Here is an 18,161-nt window from a genome sequence, read left to right as displayed (position 1 = left end):
ATTAGGATTTTCTTTAGTTGTGAATGGTGAATACTATATAGATATTGGTAGTATTTTAGAAGTTGTACTGCAGAGCCTGCTTATAGAAGGATGCATTGTATTTGTACCTGGAATGTAGGTGGACATGGTTCAGGAAGAAGCATGTCAGTGAAATAGAACTAGATGGGAATTTGTGCTGCTTAGCTTTGTCCCAAGTCAAAAGACATTCCTCCTGCATGTTATTTTATATCCATGCAAGCAAACAAATATAAAAGTGCTTACACCGTTGGCAAAGTTGAGTTGTTTTGGATGGCTTTACTGCCAAGCATAATTTCTTCTGAGCCCTAATTGTTGGGATAAACAATGTGTAACTGATGTGGTATTCCTTTACTGTGAGCAATGAAAAGTTGCTGACTCTGAATATGTCTTTCATGGATATATATTCTTTACTCTCAGCTGATACCAGAAGCAGAATGTATTCACATCAAGCATTCCATTTCCTCCTAAATTACATTTCATACCTAGTAGTTTGGAGTGATTTTCAAGTCTTCAGTGTTTGAAGAACATAATTTCATGAAATGCTGTGATAAGGATGTGTGACATTTGTTCTCATAGTACCACTGGATTTATTGGTTTTAAATATGCCTCATGGTGAGAGACTTGATATAAAAAGCTGATCATAACTATACAGGTGCTATACAATGCTCTTTTTCTACCTGATAAAACTGGTCATGTATTTAAAGATAAAAGTTAGCTCTTTCCACATCATTTAACCAGCAAACACAATGTTACGACCACCCTCTGACTGTTTCTTTACATATTCTGTAGTAGCTCTTCCTGCCGGCAGTACAAGTTACTCTTCAATACAGATCAAGAAGGATTACAGGGCAGGTGTTCCTGCTCTGCAGGAACAGAACATCTGCAGAGGTAGAGGTAGAAATCTTTGAAATGGAGTGTTCCGCTTTTAGGAAAGTGTCCCACTAGAAATGGTAGCTTGTAGAAATACACTTCAGCTGTCAGAAGGCCTGTCCAGGGTGAAGCAGAAGCTGACAGTTGTCTGGCTAATGTTTAGTTAGTTTCTATATTTGGACCTTAAATTTCTGTGTGTGCACACAGGTGAGAAAATTAGTCCTGAATTTATGTCCTAAGTGCAAGAATGGGCACTGCTGCTTCTAAGTCTGATCCCAGTTTTCCCTGTTTTTGAGTTACAAGGACGTGTCACTTTGTCCATGTCTTCATCTCCAAAACAGTGGTTGTAATACCTATGTTCTGGCTTTACAGATGAAAGTGCTAAGTGTTTACTGTACTTGATATGAATAAAATTTTCCATTTACTTCAAATGCTTCCTTCCAACTGCTCTTAACTGTCAGAATCTCCTCAACTTGAAATCTGGTGCTTGTTCTTATTTCTCTTCAAACACCTGTAAGCAAAATCCGTCCAGCTGCACATTACTTTCATAACTAGAAGAACCTAATTTAGAGCAAATGGCTTCTGCTCTGAACTGCCCCCTAGAAAAGCCTTCTCACTCCTGCTACCATAGCAGGAGTCTGCGGAAAGTGACTACCCTAGTCTAAAATTAGCATCTGTGATTATTCCTTAAGCATCTAAGGAAACACTCATATTTTTTATAGGTGTTGAACACCCAGGCATTTCCACTGACGTCAGGAGGAACTTCTGTCTATTTTGCACCTCCGAAAATCAGCCTGCTATTTTGGCACTCACAGAAAGGCTTAACCATCTAGTATTAAGTGATATATTTTTTTAAACTCTGTTTTATATTTAATCTTGGCACCAGTGTAGCTTTTTCACTGCTTGCAAGACTTAAGACATCGCACTCTTCAGTAGGAAGAAATCTGGTACCCAGCTGCACTAAATACAAATTAAAAAAAAAAAAAAACGAAAAAAAAAAGAAAAGAAAGAGAGTGTGTAGCTCTGGGGTATTATTTCATCTAGAGGAGTTTCTTTAGGCTATGGCAGACCTCCGTAGTCCAAGTTCATCTCCAGCTGGGCTCTGGAGTGTAGTTCCACTGTACGTTTTCTTTGGCAGAGCAGCTGACCACCTTCGACTCTTCTATCCATAGACTTCCAGTCCCCTTCATTTGTTGGTACAGTATCTTCTGCTATATACCAGGTAACTGATGAAATTTGAAGCAACCCTCCCTGCTCTTACCACTTCTTAATCCCAAGTCATTTCAGTAATGCAGTTTGCAGTGCAGCCACACAAGCAGCTATATCTGTGCATGTACATATTATGTATAATGTACTTATCATCCATCTGGCATTAATATTAAAAGACAAAACACCATACATGAGCCTGAAGTTTGCTTCATTTCCTTTTTGTCTCTGACCTTAATTTCCTTGATTTAGCCCAAATCCCAGCATGGCTCCTGTTCAGAACAGATATGCTATAAAAAAAGAACTGTGTGTTTAATTGACAAAGCAGTTTGCTTATCACAGACACTGTACTGTCTAAACCACAGGTGTTTATGCTTTCAGCAGTTACAGCCATCATTGTTATTTACCCATCTATTCTTAGTTAAGTGCTTGAGAACAGGTTACTTAGTTAAATTTCATATTCATATATAATCAGGCCATCCAAAGATCCCAAGTAATGTTTTGCTTTTTGTTCTGTTTTAAAGAAAAGCTCACTATTTTAGGAAGCTGACTGTCATTTTAAAAAATTATTTAGGACCTCTGGAATTTTTCTGAAAGTCTGCTGGCTTACGGGATACTTTAAATTAGAAAATGTTACTCTATAGCTAATGCTTCATAAAAAAAACACATTAGAGCTTAATCAACCCAATATGTTTAAGTAGTATCTTTAACAGCAGCAGTTACCAAATTGTTTAAAAAACAGATTCTTAAAACTAACATGAAATCACAATTGAATATTTTTTTAAATCAACATTGAAAATAGTAAAGAAATTAGCACAGACAGATGATATGCTTTGTATAGTGAGAAATATTGCATTGAGGAACCTGGCTAATATGCCATAATTGGGAATTAATGCATGAGGGTTTTCTTTTTTTTCTTTTTTTTCTTTTTTTTTTTAATAATCTTTTTTCTTCTCATAAGACTTTCAACTGAAAACTTAGTTCAGATTATAAATGAAACTGAATTCGGTGATCTTCAACTGTTCCACATAGACAACATTTACTGTGTAATATCTTGGAGCCTGACTATTGACATACTTTTCCCATCATTTATTGGTATCAGGGACTTAAAGATGTATGTGTGGAACTGAAAAAAAAACCCAACCTCTCAGAATCTGGTTTAGCTTTCTCAGCCAGGAGACATGCTTTCCTCATTAGGGAAGTGTTTTAAAGAACGTTGATAAATTGGATAGGAACATACTTTTATTCCGCTCTGATTGACTGTATTGACCAATTTAAAATGGATTTACTTACTCACCTGGCAATGTAGTATATAATTACTGGATAAAGATAGCATGGTGAAGAAAATCAACAGAGAAAGCGAGGGAAAGACATTTAGAAATCCAGTCAACTAAATCCTGGATTAGCCTACTTTAATTAATCCTTCTATTTCCAGAGGGCATACCTTTAGTTCCTTCCATACTACAATGTGTCAATGCTTCTTTCATCTCATCCTAAATAGTATTTGGTCATTTAAATATGCATCTGCTGAAACAAAAAAATGTTAGCCAGCACTATCTGTGGTAGTTCAGAAGCTCTTGGGAAACCAGGAGAAGCACTGTAGGGTACAGCTGGTGGGAGAAGGACCCAAGACTGGAAAGGAGAATGGGAGATGAGATCTTTTGATAAGAAGGTTTGTTTGGCACTCATAGGGTAGTGGCAATTCGTGTTCTTTGTTTAACATACTTGAGAGAAAGCCCCGGGCAGTATAAAGGGCACAGACTTCACCTTTAAAGCACACTTGCAGATCTGTCCCTTGCAGATCCACCACGGTATTCAAGACCCTTTTTTGCATTACCTGTACTTCATTTTTAACTCTCCACAGGAAGAAGCAAATATAACAGATATTATACTTTTGTTCCATAATAACGAAGAAGTGGCCAGTAGGAAAAGAATATAGAGGGAGAGAAAAACCAGGAAAATGGCTGGTCTCAAACCATTGCTGAAACTGTTCCCTCCAGACCTGTTGGCATTTTTACTGTGAATCCGTTTCTGAAGATGCCTTCTAGTTTGTTGATAGAAATGCTGAGCATGGGAGGTGGTGTTTCAGAATGAACTCCTTCTGAGTCATGTAGGAAAGAGTGAATTTCTTTTCACTATAACAGTTCAACTTTTCGTTGGATCTTTTGGTCCCATAACATACTAAATACTCTTTTCCTTGTGCTTCTGTTATTCAGTAGTTAGATCAAAAAAATGTGCCTTAAATATGGCTCTTTGTCTATACTATTGTTTACACTGAGACCTCCCAAATATCACTCTGCTCAAAAGTGATCCAGAGAGCACCAGAATGCCAATAGCTCACTGTTCCATTAATTGAATATGGCTTCCAAAGTATCAGGAGTTGTCTTAATTTTGGTCACCCAAGATCTGTATCTAAAAACTTAGAGAGAGGAAGAAAGAGAGGATGCATGGAAGAGATATGTTTGGGAACATGCATCAGTACACTGGAGTTTCTAACAGAACCTATACACTTCATGCTTAAGCCTCTCTGCTTAGGTCCCTAGTGTCCTACCTGATAGGCTGGGGAGAGGTATCTTTTGGACAGCACTTTGAGATATAAATATGTATTTCTATATAAATGCAAAGATGCAGTCTTTATTGCATGACTGATGGAGTCCATTAAAGCTTTTATAAAAACGTATGTTTCTTTGCTGCACTCAACTTTGTGCAGTGTCATGGCAAATCTATTTTAATGCTCTGCCAACTGGGTGTGAACTGATTTATTAGTAGGTATGCACTGTAAAGTTCTGTGGTGTAAAGGAATCAGGAATGCTGTGTGAGATACTAGTTGCTATAGCCATACCACTTTAGGCTGCAATGTCAGAATTACTTGTTTTTTATAGTGTAAATTCAAGCTCTGCAAAGTGCAGTGTATTGGAACAGAGAAGATTTGGTTAGCATGCTCTAAAGTTAGGTTACTCTATTAGAGGAGAATACTGTTGTGCCATGCACATAGCTGGCAGTCCTCAGAGGTTCGGAGTGGATCCTGCACACTCCCAGTCATGCTGCGGGGGAGTGCTGTGTCTCTATCAAAAAGGCACAGGTCCTTGGGGGCGATGGTTCTGTGTTTCTGCAGATTTCAGTAGGAGACATTTTGAAGGGCAAAATTGGAAGTGTTGCACGTTAAAAGAAAAAAAATCTATCATGAACTGTTCATTGTTAAATTATTGAATGCTAGAAACAATATGGCCTATTGAAAGAGATCGACCTGTCCATGAGCTCTTCCTTCAAGGGAAATACGAGAACAATATCTGAAAAGAAAGGAAAACAAAAGCCATTGGCCAAAAAAAGATGATTCAAAACTTTGCATTTCTATTATTCCTTTAGCCCTTTTTTTCCATTTGTTTTTGTTTTTAAAACTTTACTCCCATTTAAGAACTGTGTTCTGAATATGCTTGATCCACAGATACTTTTTCACCTATAATTGTTTTTGGAGGCATGTGAAATAGAAGTTCTTTCACTTGCTACAGTATTTTAATTTTGCAAAACATACCCGAGACTGTAACATACTGCAGTCACTCAATCTGAGAGATGAACAGAGCCCTTGTGAACCTGCATTTTGAACTCTCAGTCCACAGGGCGTATTTACATCTCACCTCTACTGTGAGGTAAAGATGCGTTAAGAGGTTTTACTCTTTGAAAGGAGTTGTACAAAAAGTGGTGGAAGAGCAAGGACTCAGATGTTGAGTCTATTCACTGTCTGTCTTTTCACTCTTGTTAGAGAAAGCAATTTAATATGGGAGTTATTATAACTCAGAAATTTGTTAGTAGTTTGTGAACTTTATGTTTATTCACAGATTATATCATTTATTTACCATTCTGTAGTGCTATTTTTGTACCTTGAGCATTTTAATGCATTGCATAATGCATTCAATAAAAATTCAGAGGTATTAATTCTGTTATGACAAGGTATTAACATACCTGTTGTTTTACATAAAAGGAAAAGCGTCATCAGAAAGGTAGTGTATATCTGTAAATGATGTCAGGCATATTGTTATTGAAGTAGGATGGAAGAAGATGAAGAGGTAAGATCACTGCAACCAGCAAGGGATTGCTCCCCATTACTCCAGCTATCTAGAATTAATTATTCAGGGCTGCTGGACATTGGCATTTGGACAAAAGGTTCTCAGAGTATTGCCTGGACGCTGTTTGTGACAACCTTTTTTTCAAGGATTCATGCATATGATGTGAATGAACAAACTATATTGCAAAAATAGTCATTCATGTCCAAGAGAAAGCTGACTTGCAAAACCCTGACCTTTGTCACTGCTTAGCAAGGTGGTGACAATATTAATTAAAAGTCTCAGTTTTGCGAAGCCTTCTGAGTGGAATATTCTAACAGCTCCTACCCCCCAGCTCATGATGAAAGATAACCTTGTACTGAAGATGGACTTTTAATTTATTGGTTGGGAATGCGTGGCTGGGGGGAACCTTTCACTTTTAGGTCAATGTTTTGAACCCAGGCCAGGTGAATAAGTGACAAGGTTGCTAACGCAGGCTGTTTGGTAATGTCTATGAGGTGAGTTGTACTCTCAGTTTAGCTCCCAGGGGGACAGATGTCCCCATCACTTAAACCACCAGAAATGGCAGCTTCATTGGAGGTGCCCAAAACTGACCTTATTAGTGAGACGTAGGGACAGTGACTTTTCATCCTAGAGGTGAAAGCTGTAACAATTTCTGTATGTGAAAATGCTTTCTCAGGTTGCATCTGTGGGGTTATTCACAGTCATTGCTATTCTTAATAGTTCCCTGAGTGACTTCTTTCTCCGGACTGAAGTGGCTGGCACATAATTCACTGAGTTTAAGGAGGGAAGGGTAACCAGCATCCAACTAGATTTACAGTAGTAGGTAACTAGTTTATGCTAAACAGCTAGCTTTGATTTTTAAACATAGAATTAACTTTGGATGACTGAGAACAGATGCTGAAGATGTTGGTAGCTGTTATGTGTTGCTTTCCAGCTGTTCACAGTAGGTTCTCGATTGTATTAGTTTTACAGTTATTATTTGAAAGATATTCATGGTTTTGTCAATTTTCAAATCTTTCTTGCTAATACTTCTTTATTGGGTTTTTTTTCAGGGTAGTGTTTGAGCACCACAAAAGCAATGGTGAATTTCCCCCCACAATAGTGCTGTGGGATATGGAGGGTTTATTATTCTCATTATCCTTGAATGCAGAGGTGTGACACTTAAAAGTACTCAGCTGTGGCTAATATCTACTCCCATCGTTGTTAAAGGTTTATAGTCCTGTAAGAGGAATCATGGGTCACAAAATGCTCAACATTTAGGACAATAAAAGCATTTTTTAAATTCCTGTCTTAAATGACTTAAAGGCTGTCACAAAGTTGGGGAGAAGACACAAGTGTCATGATCTCTTCTCCAGGGTCATAATACAGACCTCAGGAAGTGTATGTATTCATAGAACAGATCATAGAATCCACTATCTATTTAATTTTGTTTATGTTTAACTTTCTGTGAACACTCTTCTATTGACTTGAATCTTCTTTCCCTCAATCCCATTACATTTCTTCAACTTTGTTTCTTTATTATTCTGTCTTCACCCTTCTGCTTTCTTTTTCTCCAATATCCTTTCCTTCAATATTAAATTTCTTTTTGCTAAGGGAAATTAGGGAGTCATGAAAGCAGGAGGGGGAAATGGAGATGGTTGCAGAAAGAACACACTGACAGAAACAAAATTTACAGCTATCTGCTGCATGCCAAGTGCTTGGATTCCTAAAAAGGAGTTGTTTCTGCTGAATGACTTCTTATTTTGTACTCTTTGGCTAACATATTTACCAAAGTTTTAGAGCTTCTTGGACACAGAATCTGGAAGGAAAAAGAGTTTTCTTGCTTATTCTCCCTTTGCAAGACTGCAGTGTAGATGTCATTGAGGACGGGAGTCTTCCATGAACATCATAGAAAGTGTGACTGGAAGAACCTGGGAAAGCACTTAGTCCATTCCCCTACATTCATGCAGAAGCAAATATGCTCATGGCGTTCTTGACACATTTATCTAACTTGTGTTTGATGATGTCCAAGAAGAAGGATTGCACATTGACCCAGCCAATCTCTTCCAATACTTCACTGCTTCTAAAGTTACAAATCAATCTAAATCTCCCTCACTGTTCAAGCTCATGACTATCTACCTTAAGCTCTGTCTTCAGTGAGCACAGAGAACTGATTTATTCTTCTCTCTGTTGTGACTTCTTAAATGGTTGAGACAATTATTACTTTCTTTTCAGACTTCTCATGATTAAACCTGTCCAATGGTTCTATATTTTTCATAGATGAAATTTTCTAGAATTTTGTTCTTTTCATGGCTGTTTCATGGATTCTCTCTAACTGGTCTATATTATTCCTGAATTTTGTGCCCAAAAGAGGGGACAATATTACAGCTAATCCCTTTCTAGCACTAAGGAGACTGGAAGAAATACTTCAGATACTGATACACCATTCTTCTGCTTAGACAGTCCAGTACTGTATTTGCCTTTTATAACAGCGCAACATTTTAAAATCAGGTTAGGTTGTGATCCACTGTTATTCCCAGATTCTCTTCTTCAGTACTACTGCCTTGCCAGTAGTTCTCCATCCTATGTTTTTGCCATTATTTATTTCTGGAGTGGGGCAGTACTTCAGACTTCTTGCTAACCTGCATCCAGCCTTCTTCAAGTCATTTCACTCATTCATCAAGATTTGTTTGAACTGTAGCTCTGTCATGAAACATGCATACAGGCCCATCATTTTGCTGTCATTTTCAAATGTTATAAGCATAGACTTTATTCTGCCATCTAAATGAGTAAATAAAGTGTAGTATAGGAAACACTTGAGGCCAGATTCCTACAGAAGTATACTTCATAAGTCTTTGGACTTAATAGTGAGCCATTACTCACCATTAGTAGAATAAACTCTCTGACATGCTAAACGCTTTTTTTTTTCAAATTTTTTTCATAGGGTTTTGTGTTTAGTTTTGCTCTTGGATGAATAGCTCTCTGCTGTTGCAACCAGCTTAGTTATGTGACATAAAAGAGATCTGTTTCTGCAGAGTCCTGGTGGGGGGACCTTTAAAATACTCTAGTTTAGCTAGTGGAATTAGGACGAATGGCTAGAGTTTAGACAGGCAAAATCATGAGAGGTGGACATGCATGTACCTAAATGCAGGCTTAGAAAGGCAGTATAACACAAGTTTTTGCTTGCTTGTCCTTGGAAGTTTAAATTTTTAAATATAAGATTGGATTCTGCGCAGCTTGATGCTACTTGCCTAGGGAAGTTTCCCACTTCTGCATAAATAAAATATGCCAAACCTTTTATCACCCGTAAGAGTGTGTTTCTCTTTTAAAAATAAATTTATTATTAAATTTACCACATGTAAATTTACCACAGACCACTCTGGTCTGCTTAGTGATAGGAATGTGTTAAAACATATTCAGAATTAAAAGAACACACCAGAAGTAGACAGTAGGGTGATGGGCTTTTTTCCTGACAGTTCCTTTGTCTTTCTAGAATCTTCACCCTAACAAACTGAATAGGTTGTAGTTGTATTGTAGAAATGGGTAAAGATATCTTGAGTTTTTATAATACAAGGTAAACCCATGCCCATTCTTTTACTAAAGATTTTAATTTCATTCTCTTTTATTTCTGTGTTATTTTTCTGAGCAGGGTTCTCTTGTTTGAGTGATTCTTGAAAATCCAGAAAAGGAGAGTAGATTTGTCCTACAGATCCTGTACACTTTTTAGTCTCAAATGGAATTTTAAACATTGCATGTTTTTCTAAAATATCAATGTTTCAGATTGAAAACAAGTTTAAAATAGGCAGAATTATTTTAAACTGATAAAAATACATAAGCAGACAATCCTATGGGACTGCATGTATTTTGAGAAGTCACGTATGTGGATCATACAGATGCTTGCTGCTGTAAAACTTTCATAAATGGGTAATGAACAGTAATAAAAAAGGAAGGAGCTTCCTTCAGGGAACAGAGCTGTTGTAGCATCATACCAAAGGTCCATCAGAGTCCTGAGCAGTGTGAAGACTTACCTATATTTTCGTGCTTAAGACTGATGCTTCTCGCTCACATGTATAGATGGGCTTAGATGCCTGAAAACTTCTCTTTTCCAACTATATCAGGTGATCCAATAAAGATATTATCGGCCTGCTCCTAATAGACCTTGAAATATTTGAATTGTGTTAGCCCCTCCAAAGACCTTGTGAAACATCTTATCTTCCTTCCTTTCCTTCGTGTTCTTCCCTTAAGAAAAAAAAAGGCTGAGAAGAGGAGCCATGGAAGTGAGCCATGCTGAATTTCCCATACATCTTGCTGCCTCCTGATTTTTTCTTCCATTTTAGATGAATGGGAAGACATAACCTTTCTCTGGTTTCTCCTCAGAAAGAAAGAGCTAATGTCATTCACTTTGTAACAAAAGGCTCAAACATTTTCCGGACATTTCTTGGGGTTCAGCCTTGCCAAATTATTCTTGAAGCGATAGTTACAGGCTCTGATTTGTTGGTGGGTTTTTGTTTTTGTTTTTTTAGTTGTTGTTGTTAATAGTGAATCCTGTAAAACAGACATGCAATCATTCAGTGCTGGGAGGGAGTTGCATGTTTTACAGGAAACCTTAGACTCACATGGGATTAGGCCACCTGCTCTGTAAGGACTGAGGTCTCCCCAGGCTCTTCCATGCAAGCGAAATGCAGAATGCTAGCAAGATGTGCAATGTTCTGGGTGGTGAACGCACCCCTTTGACAATGTCTCCTGTGAATGGTAACATTAAGGAACTGGGGTGAAGTTCCCTTAGCTACTAGAGCAGTACGCTAGCATATCATCTTTGACACCATCTGTTGAGCTATATAGATGGATGTGCTGGAGCAGGGAGGGCTCTCCCCAACTTTGGATTTGGGGACCTTGTGATGGAGCTTCTAACCTCCTTTGTGAGACGATTCTATGCTATCCTTTCTGTTGTTCCCAGGAATTTGACTTGACATACTGCCTGTGATTTGCGGGTTTCCTTTTAATGGCCTTTTGGAACATACTCAACATTTCCCCAACCTTAGCCTTCATGGCATCCGTCACTATACTTTCTCTGTGCTTCATTTGAGCTGTTGCTGTGCTCTTGTGTGTTTAGTGTTAAAATCCCACTTTGCCTACCAAGGGATCTGGCATAATCAAGCTGCACTGGTGATCCACCGCTCCTGTTAGAGATACTCTAGTTATTTTACTAACGTGTACCAATTCATTTAGGCTTCTACTGCAAGGGGAAATAAGAGCAAGGGGAAAGTAATAATAATTCAAACCAACAAGTAAGATGTAAGATTTGATTTATTTTTAATTCCTAAAACTATACTCATGCATCTAATATACTAAAAGCGCAGCTGATCTAGATGTTCTAGGAGCATCTGAAAGATGTCATGTGTAGTCATTGGTTCACATCAAGCTAGTTTATAAAGTCTGAGCAATTTTCTTTTGTGTTTCACCTTCATGTCCCTTCTTTTGGGAGCAGAATTAAATAGTTAAGAGAATGAGGGTCAACGCAGACTGTATCCCCAGCCCAGAGAAAAGCCCTGATTCTGCAGGCAGAACACTGTGTGGACACAGGAGCTAGGAGATCACGTTGCAGGTTCACAACTTATATTTTAAAATTTGGATAACTGACAGATGGGAAATTCTTCAAGAGGAAGCCTCGGTCTGGCCTAGTGAGAATGTTCTGGCAGAGCTCCTTCTGTAACACCCTTGCCATGTGCTCAGAGCCCAGTAATGTCCTGTATAACTACAGAGTGAATCACTGCATCCCATTTAGCCTTGAAGTAATGAAGACCCTCAGCTAGCACAAGCAGAGAGGAAAAATACTTTAGAAGAAGCACTATAAAGCAGAGTTTTAACAAACAACTCTATCAGACTGAGATAATTAAGGATAACATATGTATGTAAATAAATGTATTGATTGTTTATACTTGAAGTTAATTTTCTTCAGGTATGTTCTCCTGCTTGGGTATTAGAATTTAAGGTCCAGTTAAAATGAGTTGTGATTCTGCTTTACTTAATAGACACAGGAAATACTAAATTTTCTATTCATGCAATATGTTTTGTAACTCATAGGTTAAAATCGGATTTTATCTATATTGTCTTATGTATATGTTACAGAAAGGCTAGAAACTCAAAACCCAAATGATTCATGTGGCCCAGTAGCCTTTCTGGTAGGGGTACAGACAAGCAGTCACATGCCTTTTGAAATCAGTATTGTTTTTTAAAACTTGTAAATATAGTTGACAGAAGTTGATTTGAGTTGGAGACAGTGAAAGGCAGTGTCAACTTTTGTTGTGAGAAATACATACTAAATAGAATATGAGTCTCCAGTCCTTTATTGGGCTTGACCCACTTCCCAATTTCAAGTCTGAGCACAAATAAATAAATCTTCCTGAACTTGTGGAGTAGCTCTCCTGTACCTGTCCCCATGTGAGTTATGCTGCTGTTTTGCTGATGTACATTTTGGACTCACTGTGGGTGCCAAGCTAGAAATTTACCCTGTATCTTCAGCAGGTGGAACAAGTCTTGTGACCCACTGATGAATAACGGTATTGGAGAGGATGGTACCTGGTGCTTTCCCAGTTCTCTGTATCCCCATTATCATATACATGTATGAAGCTTGTTATTATAGCATCTTGTTTTCTGGCTTTGAAACACTATCAAAAGCAATTTATCATTACACTTCCATAACAAGAACATGTGAGCTTTCTCAGGAGTTTGGGAAAAACTGAGCTCTCAGAGATACCACTTTTTGCATCCAAGCATGTCCTTCATTGCGGATGTGTAAAAATACTTGCACAGAGCAGGCATACTCTTATTTTTCAGCATTAACTTCAGTTGATTGATAATTGGTTTTCTTTTTTCTGCCCCTTGGTTGCAATTCCACTTATCAAGGGCTTGCAAAATTAAGTGACCTGAATAAATTACCAGGTAAGGCTTTGTTTTCCCCCAGGTACACACTTTGTCCTCACAGATCTATCAATCCAAATTACAGAGAATATGCTATTAGCAGTCTTCACAGTAAGGCTAAGTGGGCACAGAACATCAGCTGTGCTCCCTTTTCTGGAGTTAGCTTTTCCAGAATAGACCTGTGACAGCAGGAGGCAATTAACAGTGCATTAAGAGAACACTGACCTGTGAGACTGCAAACTGTTTGGCTTCCTGCCCTGCATCCCCTCTTCTGTGGTCTCTCATCTAAGAATGTCAGCAAAGTTTCTTTTGTAGTAACAACACTGGAAAGGAGAAATGTTATTTATTTATTTATTAAATTTGCAGAGCCACCTATTGTAAAAAAATGCTAAAAAGAAATGTCTTGCTTTCTAGGCACTTGTTTATATCCCCAAGTATTCAGCTTGGTGCCTTCAGTCCTGCCTTGTTTCTGTGGGCAATCTGATACTCTGAAATGTACAGTACAGCTCAGCAGAAAAAGGAATTTGCTTTGTCTAAGTCATTTAATAGCTTTTAAATCCCAGTGGATTACAAATTTGCAGGGTACTATATGCTGGCTGTATCTTGATCTCCAGGACTTAAACGTGCTTTGAATTGTTTCTTAATAACTATGAATAGAACTGTTAAAGCCAAAGTAGTGAGAACAAGTGGTATCACAATAAGAGTAGAAGGATGAGGGTTAAATAAAATATGGATTGTGGAAACTTAAAATTTGCAAGTTAAGTTTTGCAAAAGCTTTAATACAGTCACTTATGGATTGCATCTCTGAAACATGATAAACACTTCCTTAAGTAGCATTCCTATAACCATGTTTAGTCCTAGGAAATTAAGCCTGTTTGGGAGGCACCAAGCTATGAAGCCATATGCCGAGAGTCTGCTCAACACGTTCCATGACGCAAGACAACTTCCACGAGGGGATAGCACCATTTCATGACCTGGTGCACTGGTAAAACTGAAAGCTCTGAGAAACTGCAGTTTAGATAAAAGATCTAAATATCTTATTCTACATATAGAAGAGAATCTAAATTATCTAGATATAGATAGTGTAAACAAAGAATCTACACACAGTGGAGTGCTTCGGCAGAACATGTTATCTCCTGAATGGAGGCTTTGCAGGTAACTCCAAGTTTATCCTTCAGAATGCTACAATGTCAATGACAAACTCCAGTTCTACTGGGAAGAATCTTATATAACCTACAGATATAAAAAGAAGTCCATGAAAGGAATGACTGTCATCAAACTATTTATTGAAAACAGCTTGACTCAGCAGTTGTAGCATCTTTTCCTTGTTTATATCATAGCAATGTTGGCTGCTTAGTGTCTTCATAAAATGAACAAGACTGAGAAGACAGTTTGTGTCTCAGCAAATTCAGTTCTGTGAAAATGTCTGTATTCAAGCGAAACTATTTAAATTATTTGAAAACACTGAGATCTTTGGATAAAACTTATGCTTTGCATCAGTGGCATCTGGTAAGATGAATCAGCTGTTGTAGAGGCGAAGTAGAGGACCACAGTGAGATTAGAGGTAGACAAAATTCTAATTTGCTTTTATATATATATATTTATATACGCATATATGAGCTAAGAAATTACAGGTTCCGTTTCTTCTTAAGAAACTAATTGAGAAATAGCTTTCTTCACAGTAGGAATCAGATTCGTATTTTAAAACTACTCAACTGGTGGGGTTGTTGCCATTGAACTCTTAATTACATGAAAAAATGGGGAAAACTCATTTATTGGAGTAGTACAAGGTCAAAACGTTCACCATAAATGTTTAAAAGAAGAGATGGAAATGGCTGAGGTTTTTCTCCAAATTCCTCCCTGACTTGAGCATGGTATGCTTGGAACAATTCTACAATCTGCAATAACATCTGCAGATAAGCACATGTCCATCACTTACCTTAATTCATGAAAGGCTTGTTCATTTAGTGGTTCAGCTTTCTCATATTTATTGCATATTTATCCTTGAGTGCTTTCAGCTGTTTTTTTCCCTGTATTACCATAATATTGCTCCTTCCAAGGATGCTTGTTAGAATTTTTAGTATTTGCAAATGACTTAATGTGGTGCTAAGCCTTTTTAGATACTTGTCACTAAAACAGATACTGCTTGAGGCAGACAAATTAGCCTTATAAACTAGATCCTAACCCTATAATGATCCAAACCAAATACCATCCTAAGACTCCATCATGTTGAGCCCTGAGGGCAGAGGTGCCTAGTATCTATGTTATGATGCTCGATACACTCTTGTTTCAGGTCTCCCATGAGCTCAGTAAAGCTAGTTACCTTAAAATCAGGAATGATTCATCTTCCTGAGTGCTTTTCAAGCTAACATCCCTTTATTAAAATAGATGTATTTGCAGAGATGCTTCAGCTGCAGCCAGACTTACCTCCATCTGCACACAGGATGACTTACTTCTGCCTCTGCCTGCAACTCATCCTCTGCAGGTCAACAGGACCCTGCCCAGAACCACTTTGAATTCTATCTTCTCTCTCCCCCTTTCCCTGGATATCTAGAATTAGGGAATTCACTGTACAGCTCCCCCATACCCATCGCACTTCCTCCTTCTTCCTTTCAATTGGGTAGGAGGAAACACTAAATTTTAGCAAACTGTTCCTTGTCACGGCAGGAGCTCTGAGAAAAGAGCCCAGCAAGCTGCACATAAATTCTTCCCATAAATTCAGTCAAACACAACAACAATCAAAATGTAATTCATTAACAGAAAGTTGTATTTTTGAGAATAAACCATTTTTGAAAATTCAATCTATATGCTCTTAAGGTATGAACTCTGTATAGAGTTTACAAGATTCAGTCCAGGGAAAGTTTTCACCTTCATCTACTAGCCTTTCTTATTCTGTTTCTGAGAGATCCAAAATCAAATAGTCTGAAAAAACAGGCAAGAAAAAAAAAAAAAAGCCCAAAGGAAATATCATATTAACAATGGGGATTTAGGGTATATTTTATTTTTTAAATTATTTACTTCAGATGTTTTTACAACTATGTTAATTTGAAATAGCAAAAGAAGAATTCTAGATATGTGACATTTTTAGGTAGGTGAAATCTAACTTACCAAAATGTATGGGCTTGTTATACCTAGAGTTATACCTGCTGAAATACTTAGTAAATACAAACTTGCTTTATATATCGTAACAGACACTGAAAGGCAAGGAGAATTTGTCAGAAGGCTGAGAAGTAATGAATATTTGAAAACAAACTAATTTTCACTACTAAATTTTATAGTAGCTGGTGTTTTGATTTCATTCATACAAAAGGTAATGTGTGTGTGACCTCTGTAGATCAACATAGTTCTGCTTTTTATGTCTGCAAGTAAAAGCAGACTTGGTTGTTCTCCATGGAGAGAGAAATCTCATGGTTGCTTTTGTGACTATTTTTGTCCTCCAAACTTAAGTACCTGCATTTGTGTGTTTCATGAAGTTGTGGTAGTTTTCTGGAAATTATACAATACAGTTTAAAAATAACACCCTTGGTAAGGCAGGCCATGTCTGCAGGGGCTGAGTGTGAAACCTCTGCACTTGAATTATTGTAAACTTTCAAAATCCATTGTAATTGTCCATGTTTTCAAAAGGTGTTGTTTCTCACTGTAGTTACAAGTAGGAGCAGATGCCATTTTGCTAGTATCCTTGCTGTGTGAAGTCTCTTCAGTTACTTCATCCTAAAGAGTGTTCTCACAACCTCCTGCCTGTGAGAAATGCATGTTCCTTGTCCCTGGCATAGATAATCTGTGTAAGAACTGTTTATCATGGCATGAATTCCAGTAGTAGAAGTTTTTGCTTGATATTGCCTACATTTACTGTCACACAGCTTCCTTTACATCGTGTCAATTTTTTCAGGAAGAATGTCTAACAGGTGAGTCCCAACATAAAATTATGTACTCATAAAATGTTAAATATAGTAATAACTATTAGGCAAATTTTACCTTTATGTTTAGATCTTTTTTTGGGATGCATTTATGAGCAGAGTCTAGCAAAATATTGCTTCTAATCAAGCAATGCTTTGCATCTTCACGAACACCTGGGATAAGAATATTGAACTCAGCAACATGTATAAAATTAATGGGAGTTGGACATCCAAATTTCTAAGGCAGTAGTGAAAATCTCAGATGCAGTGTTTACTTAGATGGCTTAGCAGTTGTTTTGGAAAATGCTTTGTTGATAAGTGTTCTTTTTTTAAAAATTACTATTACAGACGTTTACAGCCTGGTGCAATTCCCACCTGAGGAAAGCAGGCACACAGATTGAGAACATTGAGGAGGACTTCAGGAACGGCCTCAAACTGATGCTCCTCTTGGAAGTTATCTCAGGTTGGCTAAAATAAAGTTTGCTCTTTATTTACAGCACACTAAATGAAACACACTTAAAAGAACAAAAATTGTTAACAATTCAAAACAGAGAATACAAACTCTAAGTAAGCTGAAAAGTGAGAGATAAAACACACTGTAAAACAAAAGAGAGGGAAAAAAAGCTCCAAAATCTTCTGTTTTGTGCTTGTGTTCCCGGATACCACAGTGGTATCAATGGATCACTGGCATCACAGTGTTGTTGGACAAACCAAATACATTGAGGACCTGTCTTAATCCCTAACAATTAAAAAGGCTTTACACTTAGTTTACAAATTAATTCTACTCCACTTTTATACTAAAAGTTTGGGTTTTTTAAAATTGCTTTATTGGAGCAAGCAATGCTTTCAAAAGTGAGTGCCTAAAGCAAAACTAGATCAATATTTAGTCACAAGAAATATTTCTTATTTTTCAGAAAAGTGGAAGATCCAAGAACTCTTTTTGACTAACTGATGTAAACTCATTATGTCACCTGTTTTACGTGTTATTCAGAGGCGCAGTTGCCAAGGTATACTTAGAATGCCCCTGAATTAGAAGGGAATAGCTCAAGTTACAGACACACAATAAAGGTGAAAAAGGGCAAGACGATTTTTAAGACAATTTAAATTTTTGCTGGAAATCTCAGTGGGGAAAGAAGGTCTTCAAATGATCACTCTTCATGAAATGGAGAGTCATATTTTCAGAAATTATTGTGATCAATTGAAAAGA

General features: G+C 37.5%; 1 protein-coding gene across 7 annotated transcripts in view; it reads left to right on the top strand.

Annotated features, from left to right (window-relative positions):
* ACTN2 (actinin alpha 2) overlaps nt 1-18,161 on the top strand; it is a 69,800-nt gene that overhangs the window by 7,579 nt on the left and 44,060 nt on the right. For all 7 annotated transcript variants that reach the window (XM_027789153.2, XM_005239139.3, XM_005239135.2 and 4 more), the window contains exon 2: nt 17,303-17,417. In XM_027789153.2, coding sequence (XP_027644954.1) covers nt 17,303-17,417 — 115 coding nt within the window. The remainder of the gene's footprint in view (nt 1-17,302; nt 17,418-18,161) is intronic.

This window comes from Falco peregrinus, chromosome 7 (assembly GCF_023634155.1).
Source record: "Falco peregrinus isolate bFalPer1 chromosome 7, bFalPer1.pri, whole genome shotgun sequence".
NCBI classification, from domain to species: domain Eukaryota; kingdom Metazoa; phylum Chordata; class Aves; order Falconiformes; family Falconidae; genus Falco; species Falco peregrinus.
This window is presented reverse-complemented; position numbering and strand designations above follow the sequence as displayed.